Source organism: Dermacentor variabilis, chromosome 3, assembly GCF_050947875.1.
Source record: "Dermacentor variabilis isolate Ectoservices chromosome 3, ASM5094787v1, whole genome shotgun sequence".
Lineage (NCBI taxonomy): Eukaryota > Metazoa > Arthropoda > Arachnida > Ixodida > Ixodidae > Dermacentor > Dermacentor variabilis.
The window spans coordinates 101,833,516-101,861,491 of NC_134570.1; the positions used below are offsets into that span (position 1 = coordinate 101,833,516).

The following is a 27,976-nucleotide window of genomic DNA, read 5'->3' on the forward strand; positions in this document are numbered from 1 at the left end:
GGGGTGGATAGATCCTTCTACCCAGTCTGTAGTGGCTCAGGATATCGGCGTATCTTTTCGGGACGCTATCTTGTTGGTCTACCGGTGCTCGTGAACCTGGTGGGATATCCCGGAGAATGTGATCTCGGGCAGCGGCATTAGCCGCTACATTACCCGCCAGGGACTCGTGTCCCGGGGCCCAGACAATGTACACCTCTGGAAAATTATCTCGCTTTTCGAGGATGCTCAGGGCTTGTTTGGAAATGCAGCCCTTTTGGTAATTTCTACATGCTGTTTGTGAGTCGGTGATGATCGTGATTAGATCTTCCTCCCGCTGGCCCGTAGTGGGCGCCAGGGCTATCGCCGTTTCTTCCGCGCAGTCGATGTCTGGAGTGCTTACCGAGGCCGCTGCTACCTCTTGTCCTTGGCCGTTGATCACGCTGATAGCGTGGGCCGCTCTGTTCTTGTACTTCGCCGCGTCGGTGTATCGGACTTCTCCTTGTTTTGGTCCTTCGTAGGCCTTACGCAGAGCTTTCACTCTCGCGCGCCTCCTTTCTCTGTGGTATTCAGGGTGCATGTTTCTCGGGATGCTGGCCACCGTGATCCTCTCCCTCAGGGGTAGAGGAACCCGCTGTTTTCTGGACTCATATTCAACTGGGTAGCCCAGTCTTATTAGCGTGTCCCTACCCGTGCTGGTGAGCTTGAGTCGCTCTATCTGGCTCGTCTTGTGGGCCTCTACTAGTTCCTCCCAAGTGTTGTGGATGTGGGGCCGAGTGGAGCGGACGTGCTTCGCATGGGCTGCTGCTTTTATCGCGAGTTATTGCAGTTAACCTTAACCAAACTTCACGATTTTGTGTCATTGAACTCGACAAGGCAATCGGCATCGAAAGTCGCCAGAATTACCGCGGTGAGTGGATTTGTTTACCTTGAGACACCGAGCAACGAGCACCTCGACATATTCGAACACCGTTCTCCGAACGCCGCACGCGCCCCAGGAGCGGGCCCGCGTGGCCTCGCGAGCACCGAGAATGGCAGGGGAAACGAACGGCAGTGCTCACGAAATGGACATAGAGAACAATAGCCAAGACTCCACAGCGGTCCAGAGCAACATGGAATTCGACGAGAACAGCGGCAAGACGCTGAGTCAAGCTGGCCCATGGTTCCAAGCAATCAAGGCAAGAAAAAACAAGAAGGCGCTGAACGAGGACCGCATACAAGAGGGAGGAAAGCAAGAAAACCCCCAGATCCAGCAAGGAGGACTGAACGCGAGGAGCAACCCGAGAGTGGAAGCAAGCATGCAAGCCAACAGCAACCACCAACGGCAGCAAGATCAGGGAAGCCGAACCAACGGCAAGCCACCGCCGCGACGCGTGACGCCGCCGCTGCCAGAGAATGATTACAAGGTGGTATACCGACCAAGAACCGGCATGAAACTGTCCAGCTGGCCGGACGAGAAGATCGCCGAAGGACTTGCAAGGGCAAGTGGTTCTCCTTTCAAAGAATTTTGCGCGAACGTAACCATCCAAACGCAGTGGAAGCAGAACCTGATAATTGCCAGCACCGCAGACGAGGACTACGCACTGAAGCTCGGTTCCATCAGCAGCATCGAACTTGGGGCGGCCACATACGAGATGACGCCGTACATCAAACCGCTCCCAGGAACAGTACGTGGAGTCGTGCACGGTATCACTGCGTGTACGACGGAGAAACGACTTGCGGAACTACTGGCAGCCAACAACTGTGGCATCCTGCATGCGAGGATGCTCGGCAAATCCAACTCAGCAGTTATCACCTTCGAAGGTCCGCACATCCCTTTCTATGTGAAGGTGGCCGGCTCGTACACACGTTGTCGCCCATACCGCAGATCGGTACAGTATTGCAAGGCCTGCGGAGAAATCGGCCACCGGCAGGACGTATGCCCCAACCCAGACAAACATATCTGCAACCGGTGCGGGGTGCAGAACCCACAAGCAGATCATGATTGCCAGTTGCAGTGCAAACTATGTGGACTACCTCACGAGACGGCAAGCAAGGAGTGCGAGAAAAGGCTCAAGCCAAGACCCCCACCCCTGTACGTGAGGGAGAGAAGTCAATCAAGAGGCCGACAACCACCTATAACAAGGGAGACAAGTTCAAGCTCCTCGCGATATGGAACAAGTAAGCCACAGCAACAACAGCAGAAGATCACCTGGGCGGAAGTGATAGCCAGTTCCAAGTCGACAACCGACTCATTCTTTACCGATATTTAATGAATCAAAGTTTAACCCTTTGAGGTGCTGTCTACACAATTGTGCACAGCAGGATAGTGCATCAATAGCAATATCTCTGATGGAAGTAACGATAATTAAAATGCGTTTCATGCACCTTTAAACACTTATTATTGGAACTATGCTGCAATTTTGAATAACGTGCAGAATTTTTTAGCAAAATGAGTTGTCACGTAGACGGTTGGGTGTTCTTATTCTAAGTCAGCATGTTGAATGTAGCGGGTTCACTTCTTTCATTGTTTTTCACTATGTCCTGCAACAGGCATAATTTCCAAGTGGATGGATAAGTGCTTTTCGAGCTTTTCAAAACACCGTGTAGTATGTGTTCTCGTAGTTGATGTTCCTGTAGTGAGTTTTCGCATGGAGTCGAAATTTCGTAGACTCGACAAAACTCGCTAAATAATTAAAAATTCTTATTTTTTTCTGCAGCTGCACAATTTCTATGATTCTGAAGAGGCAAGAGATGTGGTGAAAGCAAGTTTTCAGTAAACGGAATAAAGGGGCGTCTGAAAGGGTTAATGAAAAGCAAACTGCTAATTCAATGAAAACCTAACTCATCGAACTAAATAAATTATATTTGCAGAAAAAAATAGAAGTATACTCATGACTACCTCGAGCAGTATCCATCAACATAACGAGTTGTGTTCTGCGCAAAGCACTTCATTATATTTTAATTTCTTGGCAATATTTAGCTGTCGCAGCCGCTGTATCTTGCAAGAAATCTGACATCGTTAAATTCGTATCTATGAAACACCATGAAAGTAACTAATTGTTATGTTTGGGTTTATGGTAGTATTAAAATATATGGTTCGTGCCAATAATGTTACAATGAATTGATAAGGTAATATTTTAAGGTTATTTCAGTTACCGCTTCACGATAACCTGTGCGTTAGAAAAGGCAGCCGTAAACTGTAAGGCCTCATACTATGTTTCACTGCCAGCGATTTTTTAAACATTCATCCAACGCCCTGTGTACGAGCTCTTTTTGCACTTCCTCACCCTGGAAACGCGCCCGCCATGCCAAGTAGTTAAACACGCAACCACGTGGTCACCAGAACAATGACATTAGTAGTTCTGAGTCACCGCGACAGGGTGAGTACTATTAAAATCCGGGGAGCCATGGACAGCAATGTCATGGCGGACCAGAGCTGTAGCCCTCTTACAATATTACAAGGCGTTGCACAGGAACGGCTTCTACTTCGCAGTTTCCTCAGACCTACTATAGGCGACACATGAATTCCTAACGCTTTTTTAGGTGTCATAGAGACGTGGTGAAAAGTCTACTCTTGATTTTTCGTCACGTATGGCTCGGAAAGTGCTTTAAGACAGCGCATAGTATTTGCAGAATCGCGGGCTGTCCTATACTCGCATTATCTTACCCTCACGGTATACATCCTAGTGAACATCAGTCCCATCTCCCCGCCAGTGTTACAACATTCATGTGATCATTACAAATTTTCATGCACACTATATCGCGAACGAACTGATTGTGCACTGTTTTTGCTTCTTTCTGGCGAAGCCACACCAGTGTCAAGTCAGTAATCAATGTCGCAGACGTAAGACGCTTTTGAAAACCTTCGCAGTTAAAATATAAAAGCTCTCGGAGGGTACCGTGTGCCAGCAGCCGGCTGGACAGCAGTTCTAAACACAACGTGGTGAGCAAATGCATGGAAATGTAAGCTCCGTTTGCACTTGGAAATTCACAGAAATCCTGATTTTGATGGTCATAACAGCTTTCTGTCTAAATGTTCAGAAGCTATAAGTACTTGTGTTTATCAAATTTCAATTTACGGGACTCTTAGGCGATATCACTGTAACATCAACAAGTTATTCTTGAGAAAATCTTCCTTATTGTTCGAGCATTTCTAATTTCGATCTTCAATTATTTTGCAGATACTTTTTGCGTTCTCTTGACTCTTGGCAAGAGCGCATTTGCTGGCTACGCTCTCTGCGTTTATGGCCTTGGGCATGGTCTTGCGTACAATGGCTACGCTCCAGCTGGGTCCACCGCCGCTCACGCCACCATAGCCGCTCTGTTAGCAGGCGAACTGGCGGTTCTGTACCTTCAAAGCAAATGAATGTTTCCCTTTTGTTGCATAATAAATCTGTAAAACGGAAATAAAAAAATAAAGTGTGAGTCCAGAAAATTTTCGGAGAAGAATAACCCTCTCTCTACAAGTTAACTTGCTGCGCAGAAACTCAGAGTAAAGTATTCGAAACACATTGATTCTCATTACCAAAGCAGTAGGAGCCTGAATGCAGTTTTCAGTAACGGTGGCCCGACAAATCTGGACGACCTTCAACGTCGGTGATGGAAGCGCTTAGCACGGAGCCTCGGAATTCTAGTCGTGTTGTCAAAGCAGTGCTGTCAACTCCCCTTCCTAAGAGGAATGCAAGGACTCTCGTAATGTAGTCGTTTTTCCTCACTTTTCGCAGTATTTCTTGCCATAAGCAACATGAAGCCAGGCTACGTCGAGCGAAGCTCCTTGTTGCCCTTTTCTATATTGGCCTTCTCTTCGTATGCACTGACCCCTCATTACCACACACATCACGAAACTAAAAAATCCCACTTTCAGGAGCCGTTTTTCAGTGCTTACACAACAGACTGTCTTCCCAACAGGTTAGCTGCATGATGCGCTTAAAAAAGTTGTTTTGCCTTTACGTTGACTCGTTTGAACACAATTTTTTTCATGGCGCGCTTCTGCGAAAAGCTGTCCTATGTACGTACTTATTTATTTATTTCGTGTACCCTATCATATATATCACGTCGCGCACTTGTCATCATGCAACTCCCCAAGACGCAATTTCAGTTTAGTGACTAGCTAATGTTTAAGAAAGCAGGCATAATGATGTTCTAATTGTTTAGTTCATTAAACGAATTGTGGTTCAGGTGCCTCTTATTTGATGCAATTAAAATTCTGTAGAAAGAGGGCCGGCAGCTTGGACACTTATCAGGATAATAAAGATGTTAGTGCTTAGACGTGGCTTACGCTATCTAGTCGACGTCTATGGGTGACGGCAATTATGGCCTCAAAGTATTTTTGAAGGCGAAGTAGCACAGCGAGTGTCAAGAAAACACCATTAAGTCATTGGTTTGCTCCTTTTGTTTATGTAGTTTGCGATGTCATACGCTATATTGTGCTCCACGTGTGCACATATGTGGATACATGCCACAGTTGTACTTGTGCCTGTGGGTGAATAAATGTTCTCGTGGTCCCCAACAACCATAGGCGCTCGATGACATTGCGGTTGTTGATGGCGTTTTCGCGCTTGTTCTCAACATTTAAACATAAAATTCGGTGTACACGAACGATGCCGCCGGAGCTCTAATGACAAAATTTCGACACATACGCACTCACCGACCCCTGGTAGCCTCCAGCGCGCTGTTTGCGCTACGTGGACGCACTGACCCGGTGCGCTTGATGGCGCTGTCATGGCTTCGACATTCTGACGAAATTGTAATAATAAAGGCCTCATGCATGGACTTTTATCTGAGAATGTAGACCGAAGGAGCTACTGCTTCTTAGAATAAGCGTTAAAATTACGTGATGACGTGATATCATTTAAAGAGGAATAAAATAATTTTGCATCACTTCACGAGCGTGACCCACGTGTTCTTGCTTTAGTTCTGCCGTAAATTATGTGTATGTCCTCTTGAGACCCGCATACACATCGCGAACATTATCGCTTTTTAAGTAAGCTCTTGATAACAAGTGCTATGTTGCGAACGTGGAAAAATCCTTCTTAGTTCGAATCATTCGGTTGGAGGATGAAAGCAGCATCTCCAAGTTCGCGGAAATATTTACTTTCTCTAACATTTGTTCTCATTTTCCACGCTTTTATTTGCCTCGACATTGACAATAAAATAAAATACGGTGTCGTAGGTTGGCATGTTGATGATACATCTTTGATTTCCTTGTCATATAGCGGCAAGCAAACAGCGGTGCAAGTGTTCTGCAAGAAAAACAGTTTCAGATGCGAACTATGCTTCCTTCCTCAGAAACTGCGCTCATGTTACTTTCTCCCCAGTATTGCCAGCCTTTAGCGAATAAAGTGCAAACTGAACGAGGTAATGACATTTTGCACAACTGCTCTGAATCCACACGTCTACGAGTAGATTTACTAAGGTATCACACATTGTTCTGCATCTATCAACGGCAAGAGAAATTTGTCCATGAATACAATTTTATGGTTAAAGGTTTCGAAGCGTAGTGCAAGACCATTTACGCACAATATCAGCTCATAACAATTGTGGAACTAGGGCTTCCTAGACATGATGGCCAGGCAACACACTCTCTAGGCACTTGCATCTCTTATTCCCACCTAATCAGCAATATTTGTTTGACAAAGCTCCCATTTTCCCGCAGCTGTGTCAAGCTATGCTTATGCATTATGCTTATATTTCGCTTGATTATAATTGTGATTACAATAAGCATTATAATTTTTAGTGTAGCAATGTAGAATATTTTAGCGTGGATGACTTTTTACGCATTCTATTATGGTGTTCGGAAAGGTTACATGGGAAACCACGGTGGAGCCATGTGTATGCGAGAGTCATACACAGTTTTCCCGAACAGTTTTCGACAGTTTTCCGAAGTTCTCAAGAATAAATGCGGCGAAAGTAACTAATACTCGTGTATAAAAACTCTGTTAGTATGACAGATACCAGCAGTCCCCTAAACAGCAGCACGAAGTCACCATGGCATTATGTTGACTCTTGTAACCTTTGTAACCTTGTGTTCCAATTAGCTATAACTGTGCTTAGGTTCCCTTATTTAATAGATAGATGACGAGCTATCATATATCCTAGGATGTCTGGCTATTGTGTTTCACAGCGAAACTGTAACTACAACTCGATGTATTTAAACATGTCTCACAAAACTTTGTTTCGCAGAAGCAATAGTAATACGAAACGTGTTGCCCTCGCCAGCCGTCTGCAGTGTCTCTACTGAAGACATCTGCCTGGTAGAGGGTTACAATTTTAATACTGTGTATCAGGAATTTCCAGTTATGTTTATACAAAGCTAAAATTCGGTAGGAAATGTTTAAAATCTTTGCAAATTCAGTGAATGTACCGGTAATTCCTTGTCGAAAGCTTTTTGTAGCTTTCAAAGCAGTGCCACTAAAACGCTAATTAGCCGATTTGGTCAAAGATGTTCATGAGCACATTAAAAAAAAACTGATCCACCTTTCACAGGTATTGAGTGAATACATGAGTCATTAAAATGATGATAATAGGTTAAGCTTTAGGGCCATGGAAATTTTGTAGAGAATTCAACAGGACTCTTGTAAAAACAATTCCATGAATAAAGTTCACAATTTTCGCACGTCCAGTGTGTGCTCTTCCAGGCCCAGTTGAGAACAATCATAGTGGTTGTGCAACTACGGGAGCCGTAAGACGCTAACAAGTAGTTAATTTAGGTGCAAGATCGTATTGTATGTTACTGAACGCAATATCGAAAATGTCCCTTTAAACTAACTGTGGTAGATTTTGGGCTTAATGGTTGCAGATTCCCGAGCGAAGCTTCTGTGTGCTCACGTGTGCATCGTAAGTGTGATTGCCGGATGACAATGTTTCCGAATTTAAATAAACTGTGGCCCACTATTTATTGTTGCTGGCGTCAGTGAAACAGCTGCACCACCCTATGATGCCACGTGATTCACCTGTAGTCGATGTTGACAGACGTTTAGGTGGGATACACGCGAGCATTTAGGTGCACCGTAACAACAACCGCGGATTGATGTCGACAAGCAAGACTAGAATACTACTCAAGAACATCCACAACAGCCTTGGCTCTAATTTGGGCTATGATTTTCAAAAGTCTCAGAATGTGCCGAACTTTATTGTTTATTTGTCGTCAACCGGATCTTCAGAATGCTTTGTGAAGGAAAAATATAAATTTAATTCATCGTGTTTTCTTTTTTTGCCGATCCGTGCTTTCGTCTTCCTGGTTCTTGCCACAAACGCTTTTGCTGATTACACTGGCTAGAGCTGCAAAGTGGACTTCCTTATCATGGTTACGCTCCCGCTGTGGCCGCAGTCGCTGATGCTACACAAGTTGTTGGCACTTACGCAGCCGCTCCAACAATGCCTGCTACGCTACACACCACGTCGCTCCTGCTGCTGCAACCTACGCCGCTATCTTACTCCTGACCCCCGTTGGTGCCTACCACGCCGCGCCAGCTGTGGCCACCGATGCCGCTGCTCCAGTCGTGACTAAGTTTGCCCCTGCTTGGCACACCCCAGCTATCGCCACCACTGTGTGTGGCCAAGCTGCCGCTCTTTACCATGCTGTCCTCGCGGTTCTCATCTACGCCGCTGCCCCGCCGTTGCAATGACCACCATCCACCAAGCCTCACCTGTGGTTTGCGTTACCCACGCTGCTCTAGTATACGGCGTCGACTTCTATGCCTGCAGACAAGGCCTTCTTGGCTACGGAATAAGGCTACTGCTACCACCTCGGTTCTCCGTTCCAATACAGCATTCTGTTCTGCAATAACCAGCGCACGGAGCTGCGGTTTTTCTGGATAGATTATTTGTAAAATTACGTACCTTTTAACCAGGCTCAGACTATATATATATATATATATATATATATATATATATATTTATATACACCCTCTAAATTGAGATCTGAAGACTTCAAAACAAAGTCGGCAAGCATGAGCTTGGCATTTTCTTAAGGCGGCATCTTAATTTCACTTTCTGCGGCAACAGGTACAATTACTTATTGTGCATACCTAATGAGCGCACATGAAACATAATTTTTGTCAGGCCTCCATGTTTTTTAAATTTGTACGAACGCAGATCAATGTTTACGTGATTTACCAAATCTGCGGGCAATATGTGCCCCCGACACCGTGCTAACTTTTGTTTCTTTATGCTTTTTCAGAAATACCCAGCCGTGCATAAACGATTGAAGAACGTAGAAGAGAAAGATGGGATCGCTTAATGACTGCTTCGTCTGGAAACAATACAGTTGCTCCCGCTCGGAAGTTTAGAAGAGATCAGATTTCAAATCCTACAACCTAGCAAAAGATTGCAAAGCAAGCATAAATCCATTGACGATGACAGTGCTACACATGGTAACATAGGAAGTTAAGTAATACTATTACTTCCAACCAGGTCATAACGTTACTTTATTCTTGGAATCTTCTTATCCTTATTTAAGAACATGGCATATATTCATGCAGTATCGAACATGTAGTTCATATTATTCTATATGCACGGGTATTGAAGGTTGATGGGTACGGCACCACTGTTTAAGTTGATTATTGACCGATTTCTGGACCTCCAGTACAGATAATAAACATGCAGTGCGTGCCCTTCTGGTTCTGAAACACAGTCATTTGTACACATGCATTGTCGACTTGGTGGTTAACAGGTGGGACAGCACTGTGCCTAGCGCACCTGATGGGGTGGTCTTTATCGTCTCATAGTGTTTTCTATGAAGTCAAACACATGTAATTAGATTCATCCAAAGTTTTTGAAGCAGGTCTCTTTTACTTTTAGAAACTGCGATGGCCATTACACAGTTATTGTTGTTATTGTGCACGCATACTGACGGTAAGGACTGTGCCATGCTTTGGGTGCTGCTGACTGCAGTTTTTCATAAGTATTCACGAACTAGTTTTGCAATTGATACTTCTCGGGTGACCTTTTTAAACAGCTCTGAAATCAATGCACCTTGTAGGGGCGGATAAGCATTGCTTGTTTTCGAGGCGCTCTACGTTTTAAGTACGAAATGCTTTTAGCTCCCGTTGTCACCGACCTTCAAATGGTCTTGAGCTGAAAGCTAGAGCCGTTATCCGGGCAATCAAACGAGAACCTGCGGTCAAGCTTCGAGAAGAAAACGGGATCTTCTCGGCAACCAGTTATTACTTAATAAAAATTCGATCTCCGGCCCCCAGCCCTCTGTAAAAGACGGCACAACATGCACTAGTTACTGCCCAAACAAGTTAGAAAAAATATGATAAAGGTTACAAAAATGCAAAACGTTCTTCTTAAGTTTGTTCACAATATCACTCAAACTCTAACTTCTAGTGTGCTGAAGTTTTATTTGTCATTTCCCATGTTTCTAGTAGGGAAATTAAAAAGGCAGATGCAGTGCACTTTACACTTTATTGTCATATTTTGGCACTGCGACGGGGTTGCCTGTGCACTTTTCAACGCCAGCGCTCAGTGAGTCCCTGCACCACCTCCTTGTAGAGATGGCACCGCGCAGCGTGACCAGGTGTGTGCGACAGTTGTGAAATGGTTGTGAGTAATCGTCGTAATTACTCCAACCAATCTGCTTTACCCGTAGCCATCTGGTGCTTATACCTATTCTCGATTACGGCAGAACCAGCATTTTTTTCTCCATACAGGTGTGCATCACAATTCTTTTAGGATTGAGTTCTGCAAAAAGCCACCGGTTTTACTCCCAAACAGTTTTGCTTGCATAAATATCTATTTCCGTGATGCTTTAAGAGGCTGTGCATAGTTATGCTGCCAAATGGAAACGTGACGGGCCAGTAATACGCAAATGCCGGACTGTAAAAGCTAGAATGAGTTTTCCTGAAAACATATTAGCAATTTTTTTTTTCATATAGGTATACAAATTTCATTCGCATTGCAACCAAATCATTAGTTTACTCTGATGGGTAATATTCTAAAAACTCTAGGACACTTGTTACTATTGTATGAATCCTAAGAGTAGCACAAGTTTTCAGGTATCCAGTCTCACACTTAGTCACTAGATACAGGGTTATTTCATTTAACTTTTCAGCATGTTGTTGTGAGGGGGAGGACCTTATAGGATGAATATTATTTTTAACGCTCTTCTGCACTGGTTCCTGGATAACCTTTCCGAATGTCTGTGTGCCCGCAGTTCTCATTAAGGCGGGTGCCTTGGGCACTGTCCAATTTCAATGCGATGTTTCTAACATGTGCCATAACATAATGCATTTCGGAATGTTACGCCGGAAAGTTTGACAGTTTATTCAAATAATTAGATGATATCGCGAATGTAGTGACACCCATTGCCGACAGAGAGGTACTGCTGCAGGAAAAATTGTACAGTATGTACCGCAAAATATGTGTAAATATTATGGCGATTCCCAAATGAAGTTGCGGTTGAAATGGAACTGCGCCACGTATAAGTCGAATACAAGAGAAAAAGCAAATAAAACGAGGACATCAACTTCATTCACAATTATGGCTACATGGTCCACTATGAAATTATTACGTACTACTAGCCTCGAACTGCAAAGAGCTGTTCGGAGTGTCCTCCAAGATATCTAGCGCAATATATTGTTACAGATGTTGTGGCCTAAACGTCTTCAATGTTGTAAGCATTTACAGACCTCACAGTAGTGACGCAGCACTAATATATTATCATTAGATATTGTATCACTTATACTGGTGTAACCTATAATTTATCACTGTAAGTTATTCCTCATGTAATGCCTTACTGGGTCCCTTGAAGTATCAATAAATAAATAAGTAATAAAAAAACCATCACCCACTAGCCACGTGTGCAAGCGCTTGTACAGCCGCCCATTCTAATCGGTTTCCTTGGCTAGGTGAATCACGGTAGCGTGCTGGGACTTCATTGGTTTGTAAGCTACGTGCCTTGAGCACGAAATGGCTTTCAATATGTTCGCTCCATTTTAATGAATTGCGAGCGCTGTCAGTGCGTGGGCACAGCAGTAAAAAATGAGAGCGCCCTGAACATTGTGTGCTTCGTTCACTTCAGATCACAGGATTCTGCCGCAGAAATTTAGCCGCATGGCACAAGCAGTATGCGTATAATGAAATGAAAAAAAAAAACTCACTGCCCTTCCACTTTGTGAAGAAGGATGACCAGCGAAGCTGTGTATGTGGGCCCCTTAATGGCGAACTGCACCATAGCAGCGAGTGTGCTCGGCATCGCACTATCTTCGGGATCGACACACGTATGAAGAGTGCTTAGCGCCTGTTTCACCTCGGCCGCAGGTCGGCCCGGTTTTGCACTATCTTCACGATCGGCCCACGTATCAGGAGTGTTGCGTGTACACACGAACATGGTCCTTGGGAAATGAGCCCTTAACAGCTTCGCTGCAATATCGCTGTGAAATTTGTTACATGTTTGTGTTTCTTAATTCGTTAATTAATGACGACGACGAACGCGGGAGCCGTGACACGAGCGCGTTCGCGCTGCAGTTGCGAGCGGCGCCAACGAGCCAGAGCCCCTAACAGCTTAGCTTTAAAAATCCAGTGTACGTCTCGCCATGCTAGTCACACTAATATGTACATTTTTAAGTAAGATCTGCCAAGATACCTCTATCCTCATATCTGTAAACATGTGAGGATATCTGCGAGAGGTGTTCTTCCTTTTTAAAATTAAGTAATACTTAAAAAGCAATCACCCCATATATTTCTATATTGCGGGGAGTACGATCAGATGATGCACATATTTACGTTGACGAAAAAATGCATTCCGCATACACTACGCGGACCACGATTAAGGCTATGTTTATCTTTGACAGTTCCCGTTCAGAGAGATTGAGCTTAAGTTGTTTGCGTGATGCCCGGCTCGGCATAACCAACGCTTAATGCCATCATAGGCAGTGAAGGGGGGACGGCTGTGAGTGCTTGTGAAATTAATCCACGAGTGGAACATCCTCACGTTCTTGTGTCTCATTTAGTTGCCTTCCACCGTCACTGGTCGTGTGTTTAGCAGGGTATCCCCTACTGTTTGCTTTTAAACTTTTGGCACTTGCCTAGATGTTGCTGAATTAAATTCAGTGCCTCCCTTCTTCAAATGGCGTATGCGGAAAGGCGAAAGCGGACGGGTTCGTAGCATGTTATAAGCTGACGTTCCTATTGTTACAGCGGTCAATAGGTTGTTTGTCGCTGCATTCCGGATGGTAATATACACTGCGCGCACAACGGGCTTAAACTGCGTATTGTAGCTGTGCATTGCATAGCCTGTTCTTTGGCTTCACAAGTAATTTTCCCTCCGTTTCGAAAAAAAAAAGAGAAACGGCTACGAAATAATACTTCACCTCTCCCACAATACAAATTACAGGATTTTATGGACGCCTTAGTTAGGGCAGGCTTATACAAGTGTCATAATAGGCGAGGTGTACTTGAAAGAGTGAACAAGAAAAATATGCACATCCGACGTGCTGCGGGAATCGGTTTAAAAAAAAGATTTCGTTGGTGCGTGCGAAGGGCGACGTTATTGTTTAGTGACGATTCGCATGTGCACTCATTTTCACCGAGAAACATCTCGCTCAACCTAAGCCTGTGGCGCTTGAATATGCGCATGACACATATTACGGCGAATTAATGGCAATGACGGGTTGAAGAAGATGACGTGATTGTGACTCGATGAGGACATTGGAATTACAACAACGTATTGACGATCATGGATGGACCATAACGGCATGGGGTGGGCTGTGCATGACGCCAAAGCAATGACCACGACGTCGTGATGACGGCATTACGGCAATGGCATGACAAAACTGTAATGACTACCAAGAATGACGTCAACCACAGAACCACAACCATGACGACGATGAAATAATAGTGACGGTATGAGGACGATGACGTGATGACAATGGAAGGACGACGCTGCGTTGATGACGATGGTATGATGACATCAAGGGCATAGCGACAATGGGATGACAAATTTCAAATGACCACTTTATGACGGCAGTGGCGTGGCGACGGTGGCCTGACAATAATGAGATGCGGATGCGGAAATGGCGTCGATGAAATGACGACGGCTGAGCGAGCACGAAAGTACGAAAGATGATGACGCAATGTCCGCCGTAGAATGTGGACCGCAGCATGAGAACGATTGCATTACAATACAGCAATGATGACGACGGCCTATCGGCGATTACATTACGACAATGGGATGACGCCATCTGAATAGCGAATATTTGTGACAGCGAAAACACGACCATGAAGGTGTCATGGCGGCAATAAGAACATCCATTCATGACGCCGGCTGTATGACAACGATGGCATGAGGTAAATGGAAGGACGACAATGGCATAGCGACGGCATGATGAAAAAATCAGGGCGCAGTGACAACGACAGAGTCAAGGCGGGGGAATGTTGATTGCCGCATGACTACGAAGAAACGACCAGACTGAAATAACTGCGATAAAACAACGACGGCAAAACTACCATGCTGTGTTAATGAGGGATATCTCAAACGCGCTTACATACATACCCAACCACCTCAAGGAGGGTATACATTAAATCCATTTGCCTTATATCTGCTGTATCTCCGATGCGGAACAATCATAGAAGGCAGCAGACAGCACTTATCAGCTAGCTCGCGAAAATCGAAGAGCAACAGAAAAGAAAACGTTGCGTTAAGACCAAAAGCTGCATGGTTCTTGCATTCAGTGATGCGAATTTGCTTGGCTAACGATGAAATTTTAGCGAAAGAGCACAAACATTGTCACATATAAAAAAGTCACATATAACGGTGTCCTTCTACTCTGGATATTGCAATACACTGAGTGAGGACAAATAAGCTATCATCCAGATGCCCACCGATTCTTAAGCTGTTCTAATATTCTTCCTATATGCCCAAATTACCTGCCCACGCTTGCAGCTTTATTTTAATCTTCTGCATTACTAACCTGTATATTACCGATGTAATGGTTAATGGTTTGCATAAGTTAATTCTATACTTTTCCGCCCTCACCTTTATATATTAAATTCATTCTACTGTGCCGCCAACTGTCTGGTATTCATCTATTTTTTAATGTTTTGTTTTTTCTACTGCTTGCGACAGAGCCTTACTTTTTGCTCCTAGGTCACATTAATCAGCAAAACGGGAGCCTCGTGTAGCGTTGCGGCTGTGCACTTCGGAATTTTCTCTTGGGCTTTCTTCCAGTTGAAATTTTATGCACCAGCTCCGTTTTCATCTGGTTTTCTTTCATGCCCTTTGTTTCCTCAAATATTGCCTCATCATTGCCTTGAAAAATTAAATTAAATTATGGGCTTTTACGTGCCAAAACCACTTTCTGATTATGAGGCACGCCGTAGTGGAGGAAAGTGGGCATGCATGATACAGTGCATGCAGCATATAGCCGAAGCCTACCTATGTCCCAGAAGGACCCCTACCGATTATAAATAGATTTGTCTTCAGTAATAAAGTGCCTCGCTAAATAGCTTCAAAGCTAAGTACATTACCGTCGACAGTCATCGTGAAATAGGTTCTGCCACAAGTTTGAGGACTATAGGCCACACAGTTCCCCTTGCACTCCTGCGCTGTGGGTGCCGACTGCCTCAAGCGCGACAGACATTACGCAGCAGGGTGAATTAGTAGTACGGAACTATGCCGCGCGTGTTTCAGAGGCGGAATTCAGAAATTCTTATCTTGCCTAAACAGAAATAAAAATTACAATATAAGCGAAAACGAAGGCCAGCAAACAAGAGAGAGGGAGAGAGAAGTGGGTAATCATACGAAATACAGAGGGGTCGGCGTGAGCTACATTCCTCTAGGCAGCTGCTCTGTGATGAGGGAAGGGGAAGAGGGAAAGAAATAGGAAAGAAAAGGATCATTAGGGGCGACCATGACTACAGAAGGAGGAAGTTGAACATATAACAAGCAATTAGGCCTAATAAAATTGTAGAATACATCCCTGTACATCTTACAAAGTCAAGTAAGGCCTGAATAGCCTGAAAACTCGAATTAACTTCTGGCCAAGGGCCTAAAATAACGTCATCCGTAAGCGCTGAATTTACGAGCCGCGTAAGGTTATTGCTGCACTTTTGTCGCTCTTCCACCTACGGGGAGCAGTCACACAGCAACTGACCTATAGTGTCAGTCACATTGTGCAGCTCACAATCTGGAGTCTCGGTGCGTCGCATGAAGTGTACGTACAGTGCACGTACCGTGACGCCACCCACATCCTAGGTCTGTGCAGAAGACTGGCACAGCTGCGCTTAACGTTTGGCCGTAGACCAAATTTCATGGTATGGTCCACTCTTGGGAGTCATCTGTGGTGATTATCCGGATTGTCCCAGTCGCTTTTTGGAGGACACTTGAGAGGAGGCAATTGGCGTCCTCTCTTGAAAAAACGAACTGCAAGCAGTACTGGTTCCTCCAGTGTCTTCTTCGCTTCGGAATCAGCCAGTTCGTTGCCGTGTTCACAACAGTGACTGGGAACCCATTGAAATTCAATGCGGGGGGTGTTCTCTTCCGCTAGAGTGTGTTGCTCGACAGTTTTAAGAGCGAACACTTTTTAAGAGCTTGCTTTTATTACAACTCTAAGTAGATGCAGAGCAGATTTCACGTCACTGAAGAGTGTCCATAATTGGGGAGGCTGTCGCGAAATATTGTAAAGTGCCTATCTGACAGGCACAAGTTCCGAGGTTCTTTCAACATTCTCACGTGCTACTTCCATGAAACGCCGTGGTCACGACAATGCCAAGGTATCTGTGGCGAGTCACATAAGGAATGAAATTGCCGTTGATTATAACCGGATAGCGAGACATGAGATTCCGTGGGAAGCCTACCTACCGCACTTAGTCATATTTTTGCATCGAGCGCCTCATTGCCAAATTCAGCAATGAAAGTGGACCAAACACAAGATTTTGGTATGGTGTCATGTTTTCTTTTTCAGAAAGTGTTCAGAATATATTAGCGACAAAAATATTTTTTTCATTAAAGTACACGTTTAGCGCATTGCCGTAAATTAACTAGAATGAAGAAATGAAGCGTAATTTTGCGAGGCAGAAATTAGTTTGACTAATGTTTTTTTTTTAAATTTGTGGCTATTAGATAAATTTGAAACGAAGGTTGCCAATACACAAAATTACATTCTGAAATACACACGTCTCTAGGATCTACAGGCTAGGTTATTCTTTTTTTCTCGCTCAAACATGTTTCACGTATTTGAGCAACATTTTGAAAGAAGTTATGCAACAAGAAAATTTTTGTAGGCAAAAATATGCAGAGGATATAATGTGAACAGAGTGGCAAAAATAGCGATAAAAAATATCGAAGGCAGTCGAGCGACACATCTAGTACATTTGGCGTGGAATGACCCTTCTTCAGCGGCATATGCAAGAGGTTGAAAGTGATTTGGGAAAGTTAAAAAAATAAATTATGTGGTTTTACGTGCCAAAACCCCTTTTATGAGGCACGCCGTAGTGGAGGACTCCAGAAATTTCGACCACCTGGGGTTCTTTACCGTGCACCTAAATCTAAGTACACGGGTGTTTTCGCATTTCGCCACCATCGAAATCCAGCCTCCGTGGCCGGGATTCGATCTCGCGACCTCGTGCTCAGCAGCCCAACACCATAAAGCGATTTGGGAGGCGTGCTGAATTGTATAAAAAACGCGATAACAGTGTGAGGATGCCGTCGGTGTAACAAAAGAAGACAAAACTTGTGCAGCTTATCCTGACCGACGCGCATGCGTAAAAAGTTTGCACAGCATGCGATGCTAGTGTCCGTACAGATGTATTTTGTTTTGGTGGAGATAACCACTCGCTTATAGCCTAGCATTTATTGCGTCCTTCCTGCCCATATTTGGGCGTTTAATTTCTCTGCTGGAAGAATACATCCTGTAAACCGAAACCACTAGGTGAGTTGGTTACGCTTACTGCAGGAAGTAAAACAAAAAAATCCAATTGCCCCTCGCGCTAGCCAGCCATTAAAGCAACTTGCGGGACTGAATTCATATTTTTTTTCTTTTTTAAACGGTGCCACTGGCATACATGTTCTTGCTCGTGTGTGACCGCTTCAGGTGCTATTTGACGAACTTGCGCATGCAAGATGCTCATACAGGCTGTGTGGCGCTCTGCTTGCGGCGATATGGTAGTGTACCGTATACTAGCCACCCTTGGCGAGTCATCTGTGTTGTATGCGTAATTTTAGTGCATAGTGTTGTGCAATTTTCTACCTATCTCTTTTGTTGTTAACGTTCATTTCGTGGTTGGACTATAGCACGAAAGGCTTGAGACAAAAGGGTTCGCAAAATAGTGTAAACACTAAGCGTGACTTCCTGCTGTTAGCAATAAGCTATATAGCAGGACGACTGGATGGGCAATCTAAATTTGTTCTCGTCCGTTTCGCCATTCAGTTCCTTCGCCACGCTACATAGGTCGTACCAGTCCGGAATGGAATGTGGTGGCGAGCACACCAAATAATGACGAACATTTTGGAAGCAACTCGTCCTACGCTTTAATAATTTTTTTTTCGTAACGCTTACTGTACACTCAGAGATCCGAGCTCATCAACCAATTACTTCTTGTAACAACGCATGTGCATCGGGTAAAAACCATGATATTTCTTCCTAGTAAACATTCAATCAATTTCCACGGTTCTTGGCTTATAAAGGGCGTGTTAACAAGATGCATGCTCCTTACACCATGCGATGGTGTGGAAACTACTACCTTGCTACGCTGGGCTTCTATATTCGGTGTCTCCTACCACACAACTCAAGGACAGAAAGCAAAATGAAGAAATTAGGTTGGTTACTTTATGCAGAAGGATCAACATTCGGGCGAGTTGGTACTGGTTGGTACTGGATGTATTTAGATTTCCAGTTCTACCGTTATAGGCACCTAAATTTTTAACAGTTGCTTCACGGTGCGTTGCTTCTCTTAGTATCCATGACTGTCCCCTTTCCTTTCGCTGATGACAGCATTTTCACGATGACCAAGACCAGGTTTTTCAATTTGTCTTTCATGGTGTACTTCGATATATATATTGGAGTTCAGCGTTCTTCCTTGCTGGCGGCTACATGTAAAGGTCATGCGGTGTGGTCAAAAGAGATACCCGGTTCGACGCCAAAACAGCTGCAGTGAGTTATAGCCGCCGGGTGGGCAAGCCATGGTTTATGGTTTATGGAGAGAGCGTAAGCGGGTTGACGGTGAGTCGCCATTTGATTTGTGTTAACACGGCCTTGGCCCTGAAGTCAACGCCTCGCCGCTGGACTGCACCCATGCCGCTACATTGCGCAAATGGACCAGATGCCCCAACGGGTGTGGAACCGTTTTCGTTGGGGGAACGTGTCTTGCGAGATTGCGAGACAGGAGACGCTATGTGGAAACAGCCTTGATTTATTGCAACATCTAATACTGTCACCCTGGAACCCCGTTGTGTGCACACTGTGCGCACCGCCGTGAGACTGGATGAAGGGTGGGGCAAGGGTGATGTTGGGGATGCGTTTAGGTACGTGCAGGGTCGTTGGAGTAAGATTTGGTGTGGATTCGGCAAAGAAAGAAGAACAAAACTTTCACATTATTGTAATATTTCACTTGTATTCTTTTCATGTCTGTGTAAATAATTTTCATACTGTCGTTTTCGCAATATTCTTTAATAAAGTTAGATCCTTACAATCAGCGTGACAACCTTGCCTACTCTAATGTGACTTTGCGGCATCCACAACACCTTTATGTTTCCCTCACTGACATTGCGGCGAATATCGATTGGCACAGTCCACAGGATCCCGATGTCTTTCTATTGAAGGCAAGTGACCTTTTGCTTCTTTGGGCAGAGAGCAAGCAAGCGGGAGAGCATTTGGAGCCCCCTAGAATGTAAACGACACCAGCATCAGAAGGACGGAGCAGGAAGCTACGAGCAAGGCTTCGAATTGGACAGTCAGAAGTAGGCTCATTGTGGGAGAGCAGAGGTCCAGGTATATGGAAAACATACAACAGGAACGCCGGAGACGTCACAAGTGGCATAGCGAGTCAGAGATGTGGAGCTCGAGTTTGCAAGTCTGATGGGGTGAACCGCAGGAGTGCAGAATACGTCGAGAGTCACAAAGTGATGGTAGCGACGTGGAGTTCAGGATAAGCGAGCAGCCCGGTAAAAGAACTGTACGTTGGTAGATTTGGTTTCGCATGGATAACTCAGCGGTTTCTGTGACAGCGTGCTGCCAGCAGCACCAAGGGTGTCGCACACAACACCCCAGGGAGGTAATTCAAGCTGTGGAGACAAGTGTTGCCAAGGTAGGACGCTTTATGTTGTCGGTGGTGTTTTACACCATGTCGGGCATCAGCCCCAAAATTTTTTTAAGTTTGGTGGAAAGTGAATAGAAAGTCTCACAATGGCTGAGAGTGACGTGGCTGCCACAGGAGCTGGGGAGAAAGGGGAATGTGCACCCATTGGACAGCGTGAGAACTTGCTCGCAAAAGACGTGTTTGAGCTTGAGAAGGTCAAGCTTGCGCTAGAAATAGAAAAAAATTAAAACCGCTCAAATGGGTGCAATTGCTGCTTCAGTGGGCCTAGGTGAAAATCAAGCAGCGGGTTGAGACTATGTAACGCCTTCTGCTAGCTTCAGGGCAGAACAGACAGTGTATGATTCGCTGCATGAAGTTTTGAGGCAAGCAGTGGAAGGTACGCTCCGTAGGCAAGTGCAGGACAGATTGATTTTGCATGAATACAATATAATGGCCAAATGCAGAAGCAAATGGCATTGCTCGAATCCAAAAGGAAAGGAAATTCAGAACTTACGCACGAAAGACGTGGTAGAGACACTTTTCCGAGGAAGAAACGGAGCAAACGCTTAGGATTGCAAGGATAAGGTTTCGAGCCCTGGAAACAAAGAGGGATCTGAGAAGTGTGACCGGCTTTGATAACTATTCCCCTGACTATTTCTTGAATATTCCAAGGTAGTGCGCCCTCTCTCTGATTTGGCCGACCATTGGATACCTAAGGTGATTTTGTAGAATGAAGAAGCAGAAAACGCATTTTGCGCAGTAAAGATTGTGTTAGCGTCTCTGGAGCACGTGGTGTCCCCTGGTCATGGTCGTGATTTTCTGTTGACAACCGATGTCACTGAAGTACCCGTACTGCCTATCGCAGCTTGTAAAAGTAGAACAAAAACCGGGCGCAAGTTTGATGGTAGCGCATGCAAAATTGTTCATCATAAAGAGAGAGATCTCTGCCGCAGTGGTGATGCAAGGGAGACTTCACATGACTATTTGGAGCCTGAATAAAGGTTGTTGCAGACCGCAATGTGGAAGCAATTCTGGTGGGCTCTGGATCCATCAGCCCGAGGTCGATCGACTGGTCGCATGTGCTTCAATACTAAGAATTAGATAACGGCTAGGGTGGGCAACAACTGAAATGGGGAGCGAGCGGCCAATGTGGCTCTTCAGAGGTTTTGCCTCTATAGACCTGTGCAAGCGCGTGGGTGGGTCAGTGCTCACGTTGTCATTTTAGGTTTTCCCTTGTGCTGCCGTTTACGGCACTCAAGGTCGACAGCAAAGTTATTTGTGCCGCTTTGACCAGGCATATATGGTGGCTCTTATAGCACATTGGCGCCCTTCCATCATGGACTGCCAGGCCATTTTTTTGGTGTGTTGCGTGATGTTTGCCGAGTGTTTGTGTGAAACGTCGCGCTGACAAGTATCCCCTTGACATGTTTGGTGGGGAGCAGTGGAGTTCACCGTTCTGTGCGGGCTGCTACATATAAGGGCCACGCGGTTGCGTCAAAAGACACGCGCAGTTCGACATCAAGATGGCTGCGGAGTGCGTCTTGCGAGATTGTGAGATAAGAGACCTGTTGTACTGCGAAGAGTTTGTGGCAGCGGCCTTGACTTATTGGTACTCGGGATAGTGTCCCCCTGGAGTCCTGTTGTGGACACATTGCTCGGACAGCAGTGTGATTGCACGAGCGATGAGGCGAAGGTGATGTTACGGATGTGGTTAGGTACGTGCAGGGCTGTTTGACGAAGTTTCGGTGGAAAACCGGCTAAGGAAGAAGACCAACATTGCAACATCATTGTAACCTTTTACTTGCATTTTTTTGATGTCTCTGTAAATCGTTTCCCTTCTATCGCTTTCCGATTCGGTATTAATGAACTGTTAACCCCTTGCAATCAGCGTCACAGCGTTGGCTACTCTAATGTGAGTTCGCGACACCCACAGCCCCTTCAAGTTTCCCTGACTCGGCTTCGAGGCGAATAGGAACTTATATCGTATGATTATTTCTTTTAATATAATAGTTCAAACAGAATGACTGCGACATCAAAAAGCGCAGCCCCTAACTGACTAAAGCAGATAACAGTGAACAAACCATTTCGACAAAAATAAAGGCAAGACTGAATAACACAATTTCGGAAGCAAATTTCCATCATCGCTCCATTTTTGTTACATTTTTTTCTGCCTCATCATTCACCTGAAATATGACAAGCCGAATTGCGGTGCGAAAATTATCCATGTTTTCTTTTTCGTTTTTAGTTTTAGTGCACGTGTGCAAAGTAAAAAAAACATGTCATAGGATATTTTGCGTCGTACGCAGATTTGTGCATATAGCATTCACTGCACCTAAGCTCCCGAGGATGCCAGTTTAGGCGTTCATTGCTAGTGCCAGAAACCATTGTCACTTAAATAAAAAGAAACAATATGGCCTCATTCTTCCACCTTTTGCCTTGTCTTCCTAACTACGGCTCTCACCTCACCACTTTCATCTTGACATTGTTTGCTCCGCGAGAGATATGGATAGCATTGCTTTTATCGCCCCTCACACGCCATGATCAATGCCATTTATTACAAGTACTTCTAGTAACGAACTACAGATAATGAGCTCTTCCCAACGTTTGGGTTAGAAACCATAACCAGTACTCCGGTTATCAATCGCCTTCGCAGATAAATGTGAGTGCGACGACCTCTCACGTCGTTTCTGTATTCACAACCAATTCTAAATTTCGATTGCTTTTGTGATTCTAGCCTCGGCTCATGGCTTGATTACTTCGTCGCCTTTTTCATCAAGAAGCGATTGATTCATGCAGCACACTGTTGTGAAGGGTAATTTAGACAAAAATAAACGTAACGAGTGCCATCTCATATGAAGCGAAGAAACACTACTGAGGAAGATGTTCCAAAATTGATGACTCCACGTTTTACGGCAGCTCTGGCGAGTCGCAGTTCAATCATTCAGATCATTTACACGCCCTGTTTTACGTAAAGGAAGATATACGTATTAAAAAAAAACAATTAGTCAATACTTATGGTTATGTTACTGAATAGTTTTGACCCTGTTCTGATCCGCGTCTCTATACTAAGACACCGTAACTCAAGCATTCTTTACCACGGCGCCGAAAGATACTCGCCTCGCGAAAAGTGAAAACGAGCGACACTTTTCTGAACCTTTTGTGTCATCTAGTTCACTGTCTACGAAGATGGCAGTACGCACGGTTTGTTTTTGTCCGGCCTGCAATTAGTATTGTTTCTTTTAAAGTCCTTCCTGAATAACTCATTTTAAGTCACGATCTTCGCTACAAACGTGTTCGGACTCTTTTTGTGTGGCGTACAATTCGAAGGACCAGATGCCTCAGCAAGTCCAGCCGGTGCTTGTGCAGCGGTGCAAGTACTAGAGAGATGTGACAAAAACAAGGGGGCCGCTGCAGGAAATGCGGTGTTTTCCTGGGCATCGCGGCTTCAGAAGGACTCTTTCTTCCAAGATCAGAACATGTGAATGTAGTAATGCACCACTGCACAACCTTGAATAAGTAATTTTCCGCCTTTATGTACACGGCGAAGTGGTTCCTTAGTGGCAAAATAAGTATTGAGTCACAATGTCTTCATTTGAGGACGCGACCAAATTTACACAATAATTTTCCAAGAGAGTTGAATGTTTTTCTTCGCACTCTATATACCTAAAACATCAATACCTGTAATTTATGAATTTTTTCCTCGGAGAATATTATAATCCCTTAATAAAGGGCATAAAATGAGCCTTGATAAAATATTATATGGTAAGGCTAACTTACTTTCTGAAGCAATGTTTATACGTTCGCGCGCTGCCGAAGAAAGAAACACAAACATCATTCTTCTGGTTGTGGTTATATCGTCTTTGCTCAAGTGAAATGTCCGGATTTTTTCTTAGAACTTCATCCCACATGTTAACTAAGGCCCGCGCATCTAGCACTACAATATCGCCTTAACAGCCATGGTGGGCTTGGTGACACCGCTGGCAGACGGATGCTTATCCCAATTCTTTTTGTCCAGATTGCTTGGTGGGCGCATTTCGCCGTAGGATCGAGGGACCCTGCCGTGGAAATTGCTTCCTCTGACGAGCATGCGCCAGCTGACAGGATCATCGCGGCATCGTCAAGCAACCTTCAAGATCCGACGCCCTATGTGCACCAGGCGTGTCATCCCATCAACTCGGTGACATCATCGGATACTGGCGAATTCAAGTATAAATACCGGAGTATGTTGGAAGATTCTTTCAGTGGGTTTGGTGACACCGCTGGCAGACGGATGCTTATCCCAATTCTTTTTGTCCAGATTGCTTGGTGGGAGCATTTCGCCGTAGGATCGAGGGACCCTGCCGTGGAAATTGCTTCCTCTGACGAGCATGCGCCAGCTGACAGGATCATCGCGGCATCGTCAAGCAACGTTCAAGATCCGACGCCCTATGTGCACCAGGCTTGTCATCTTATCAACTCGGTGACATCATCGGATACTAGCGAATTCAAGTATAAATACCGGAGCCTGTTGGAAGATTCTTTCAGTGGGCTTGGTGACACCGCTGGCAGACGGATTCTTATCCCAATTCTTTTTGTCCAGGTTGGTGACAAATATTAAATTTCTTCTATTAGAGACGATTCAGTCACATTGACGGTGTTGCCAAGCCCCCAGTGTTTGCTATGTTTATTGCTTGATTGCGTGCATGTGATCAGATTGTTGCTAGTAACCTCCGGCGATATAGAACTAAACCCTGGTCCTTCTGATTCTGAGTCCGAGACGCACTTAAACAGTGAATTACTCAAAAAATTTTGAAAGAGCAAACAGACAAATAAGGCTCTAGTCGCACTGACTACAAACTTGAAACAGGTTGAATCAACGGTCGAAGGTATTCAAGCTAAGATTGCAACTATTGAGCAAGAACTTTGCCGAATCCAGAAAAGCGAGCAAAGGTTGGAGAAGTGTGATGAAGCTTGCAGAAACACTACCAAACTAGTTCTTGAGCTAACTGCAAAGGTCGAAGACCTCGAAAATAGAAGTCGGCGTAACAACATTTTGGTTTATGGCGTAAAAGAAAAAGAGGGAGAAAACTCAAAAGAACTGTAACGGAAAGTAATCGAAGAAATTTTCAAGAACATCCTTGGTGTTGAAATCAATTCCATAGAGTGCATCCACAGAATTGGCGCCAAAAACGCACAGCGCCCGCGTCCTATCATTCTGAGGTTTTATAACCACATCGACAAAACTAAGGTTCTGTCTTCCTGCTTCAAATTAAAAGGTACGGAAATAACCATTTCGGAGGACTTTTCTAAAAAGATTCGCGATATACGTGCGAAATTATGGCGGTCTGCCGCTGAAGCAAAGGACAGTGGTTCTAAAGTTTCCCTCGTTTTTGATAAGCTGAAAGTCGATGGCAAGCTGTATGTATGGGACACACTTAGAAATTGCAGAGTAGAGTTATCCCAATCCACTGCGTCTGCGAAATTCCAACAGTTGCCTTCTCAGTCCACTCGTGCGACCACCCGTCAGAGCGCTAAGAAATGACTAGTGTCTAGCAAGACGCTTCGGCTTGTTTCACTCAATGCACGCAGTGTTCTTAATAAGGTACAGTTACTTGAAGATGTAATTTTGACTTATCAGCCACATGTTTTAGTGATTACAGAAACCTGGCTACATTCAGATGTGCAAAATACTGAAATAGTTCCATCTTCCTACACGCTAATCCGTAGAGACAGAGGATCACGTGGTGGCGGAGTTGCAATCGCGATAAAAAACAACATTAAATTTACTCGCTTAGATGGTATCAACAATCACGAGAGCATATGGTGCAAATTGAAATTTTTCGATAAGAATATAACTTGGTGTCTATCGTCCTCCGAATGCTCCCCCTGAGTATATAGAAGCACTATATGATTACTTGCTGCGAAATACGAATTCACGTTCAAACATCCTTATCACTGGCGATTTCAACTTACCCGGCATTAATTGGTCCAGTCTTTCCCATGACGGCAAGGATTCTAAAAATGCTGAGCCTCTACTACTAACTGCGTTTACCTTTTCCTTAAACCAACTTGTTTCCGAAACTACCAGGATTCCCAATTCATCTTCTATTCTTGACCTTGCGTTTGCAAGGAGTTCACTCCCGAACTGCTCTGTTAGTATCAGAGATGGGATATCTGATCACAAGTTACTCATGTTGACATGTCCTATTTCTGGCTCACGATCACCTGTCAAGCCTTCTGACATTTTTATCAGGGACTACACGCATGCGGATGACAATGCAGTAGTCAGCTATATGGAATCCATGTTCCCATATTTTAATGAAATAAGAGATGTTAAGGAGTTATGGTCACGTTTTAAAGAAATGATACTTCATTGTGAGCGCAGTTATGTGCCTTTAAGAAAGAAACGTGTCAACAGGGACTACCCATGGATGAATCGTGATTTGATTCATCTAAAACGCAAGATTAAACGCTGTCGTTAACGTGGTGACAAACAACAGCTTCCAAGACTTGTACAAACATTTCAGGAAAAAGTGCACGCAGCAAGAAACCAATTTTTTTCCTGCACTCTGTCCTCTTTCATGTTAGAACAACCCAAAAAATTTTGGCGTTAATTGACTAAAGATAAAAGCGGTATCACAGAAATAAAAGAATCGGGCGTAATCATCGATGACTCCTCCATAATTTCTGAAAAATTCAACGCATTCTTCCAGTCCGTTTTCACGCTGACGGCGTCACACGCACATGTGCCATCTTATGCACTTCTTGAACCAATGCCTGAAGTAAACTTAAGCAAAGAGGGCATTCTTCACCTTTTGCGTACACTTGATATTAAAAAATCACCCGGTCCTGACGAAATATCAAACGTTTTTCTTAACAGATATACGACCTGGGTAGCAGAATAGTTGTATAAAATATATACAGTCTCGTTAGAATCTTGTGTGATACCCGATGACTGGCGCTCCGCAAGGATAGTCCCAATTTACAAGACTGGATCACCATTAGAATTAAACAACTACAGACCAGTTTCCCTAACATCCACAATTTGTAAGATGTTAGAACATATTATATTTAAGGCGATTATGATACATCTAGAAAATAACTAACTGTTTCATGAAAATCAACATGGCTTTAGGTCCGGTCTGTCCACTGCAACTCAGCTAGCCGAGATAACCGATGATTTCGTAAATTCCCTAAATATGAAGGGTCAGATTGACGCAGTGTTTTTAGATTTTTCAAAAGCGTTCGACGTTGTTCCACATCATGATTTAGTAACTAAACTGGATGCTATTGGTATTGAAGACAACATTGTTCACTGGATAGCATGTTACTTAGCTTCAAGGAAATAATACGTGGCCGTTAACGACTGCATCTCTGATACACTAGATGTGCACTCAGGAGTACCACAAGGGTCGGTGCTCGGTCCATTGTTGTTTCTGGTCTATATCAACGATATCTATTTTTCAGTGCAACCTCCTGTAAAAATCCGACTGTTTGCGGACGATTGTGTCGTTTATTCCAGCATAAATCAACACGCTGATCAAGTCAGACTAAATGATGCATTGCATTCAATCAGTGCATGGTGTGATAAATGGGGCTTGAAACTCAACACTTAGAAAACGGCAAGCATAACATTTAGTAACAAAAAAGAACCTTTACAATTCGCTTACACCATTAAAAATGCTTATATTAAAGAAACTAACCAGGTGAAGTATTTGGGTGTTACACTCACAAGTAATTTGAGTTGGGAACCCCATATAGATTATGTTTGCAGTAACGCACTGAAAAAGCTGGCATTTTT

At 44.3% G+C, this 27,976-nt stretch overlaps 1 protein-coding gene across 1 annotated transcript in view; it reads left to right on the forward strand.

Annotated features, from left to right (window-relative positions):
- The first annotated feature begins 1,007 nt into the window (after positions 1-1,007).
- LOC142574637 (uncharacterized) overlaps positions 1,008-27,976 on the forward strand; it is a 49,459-nt gene continuing 22,490 nt past the window's right edge. Inside the window, exon 1 of the mRNA XM_075683677.1 lies at positions 1,008-1,154. Coding sequence (XP_075539792.1) covers positions 1,008-1,154 — 147 coding nt within the window. The remainder of the gene's footprint in view (positions 1,155-27,976) is intronic.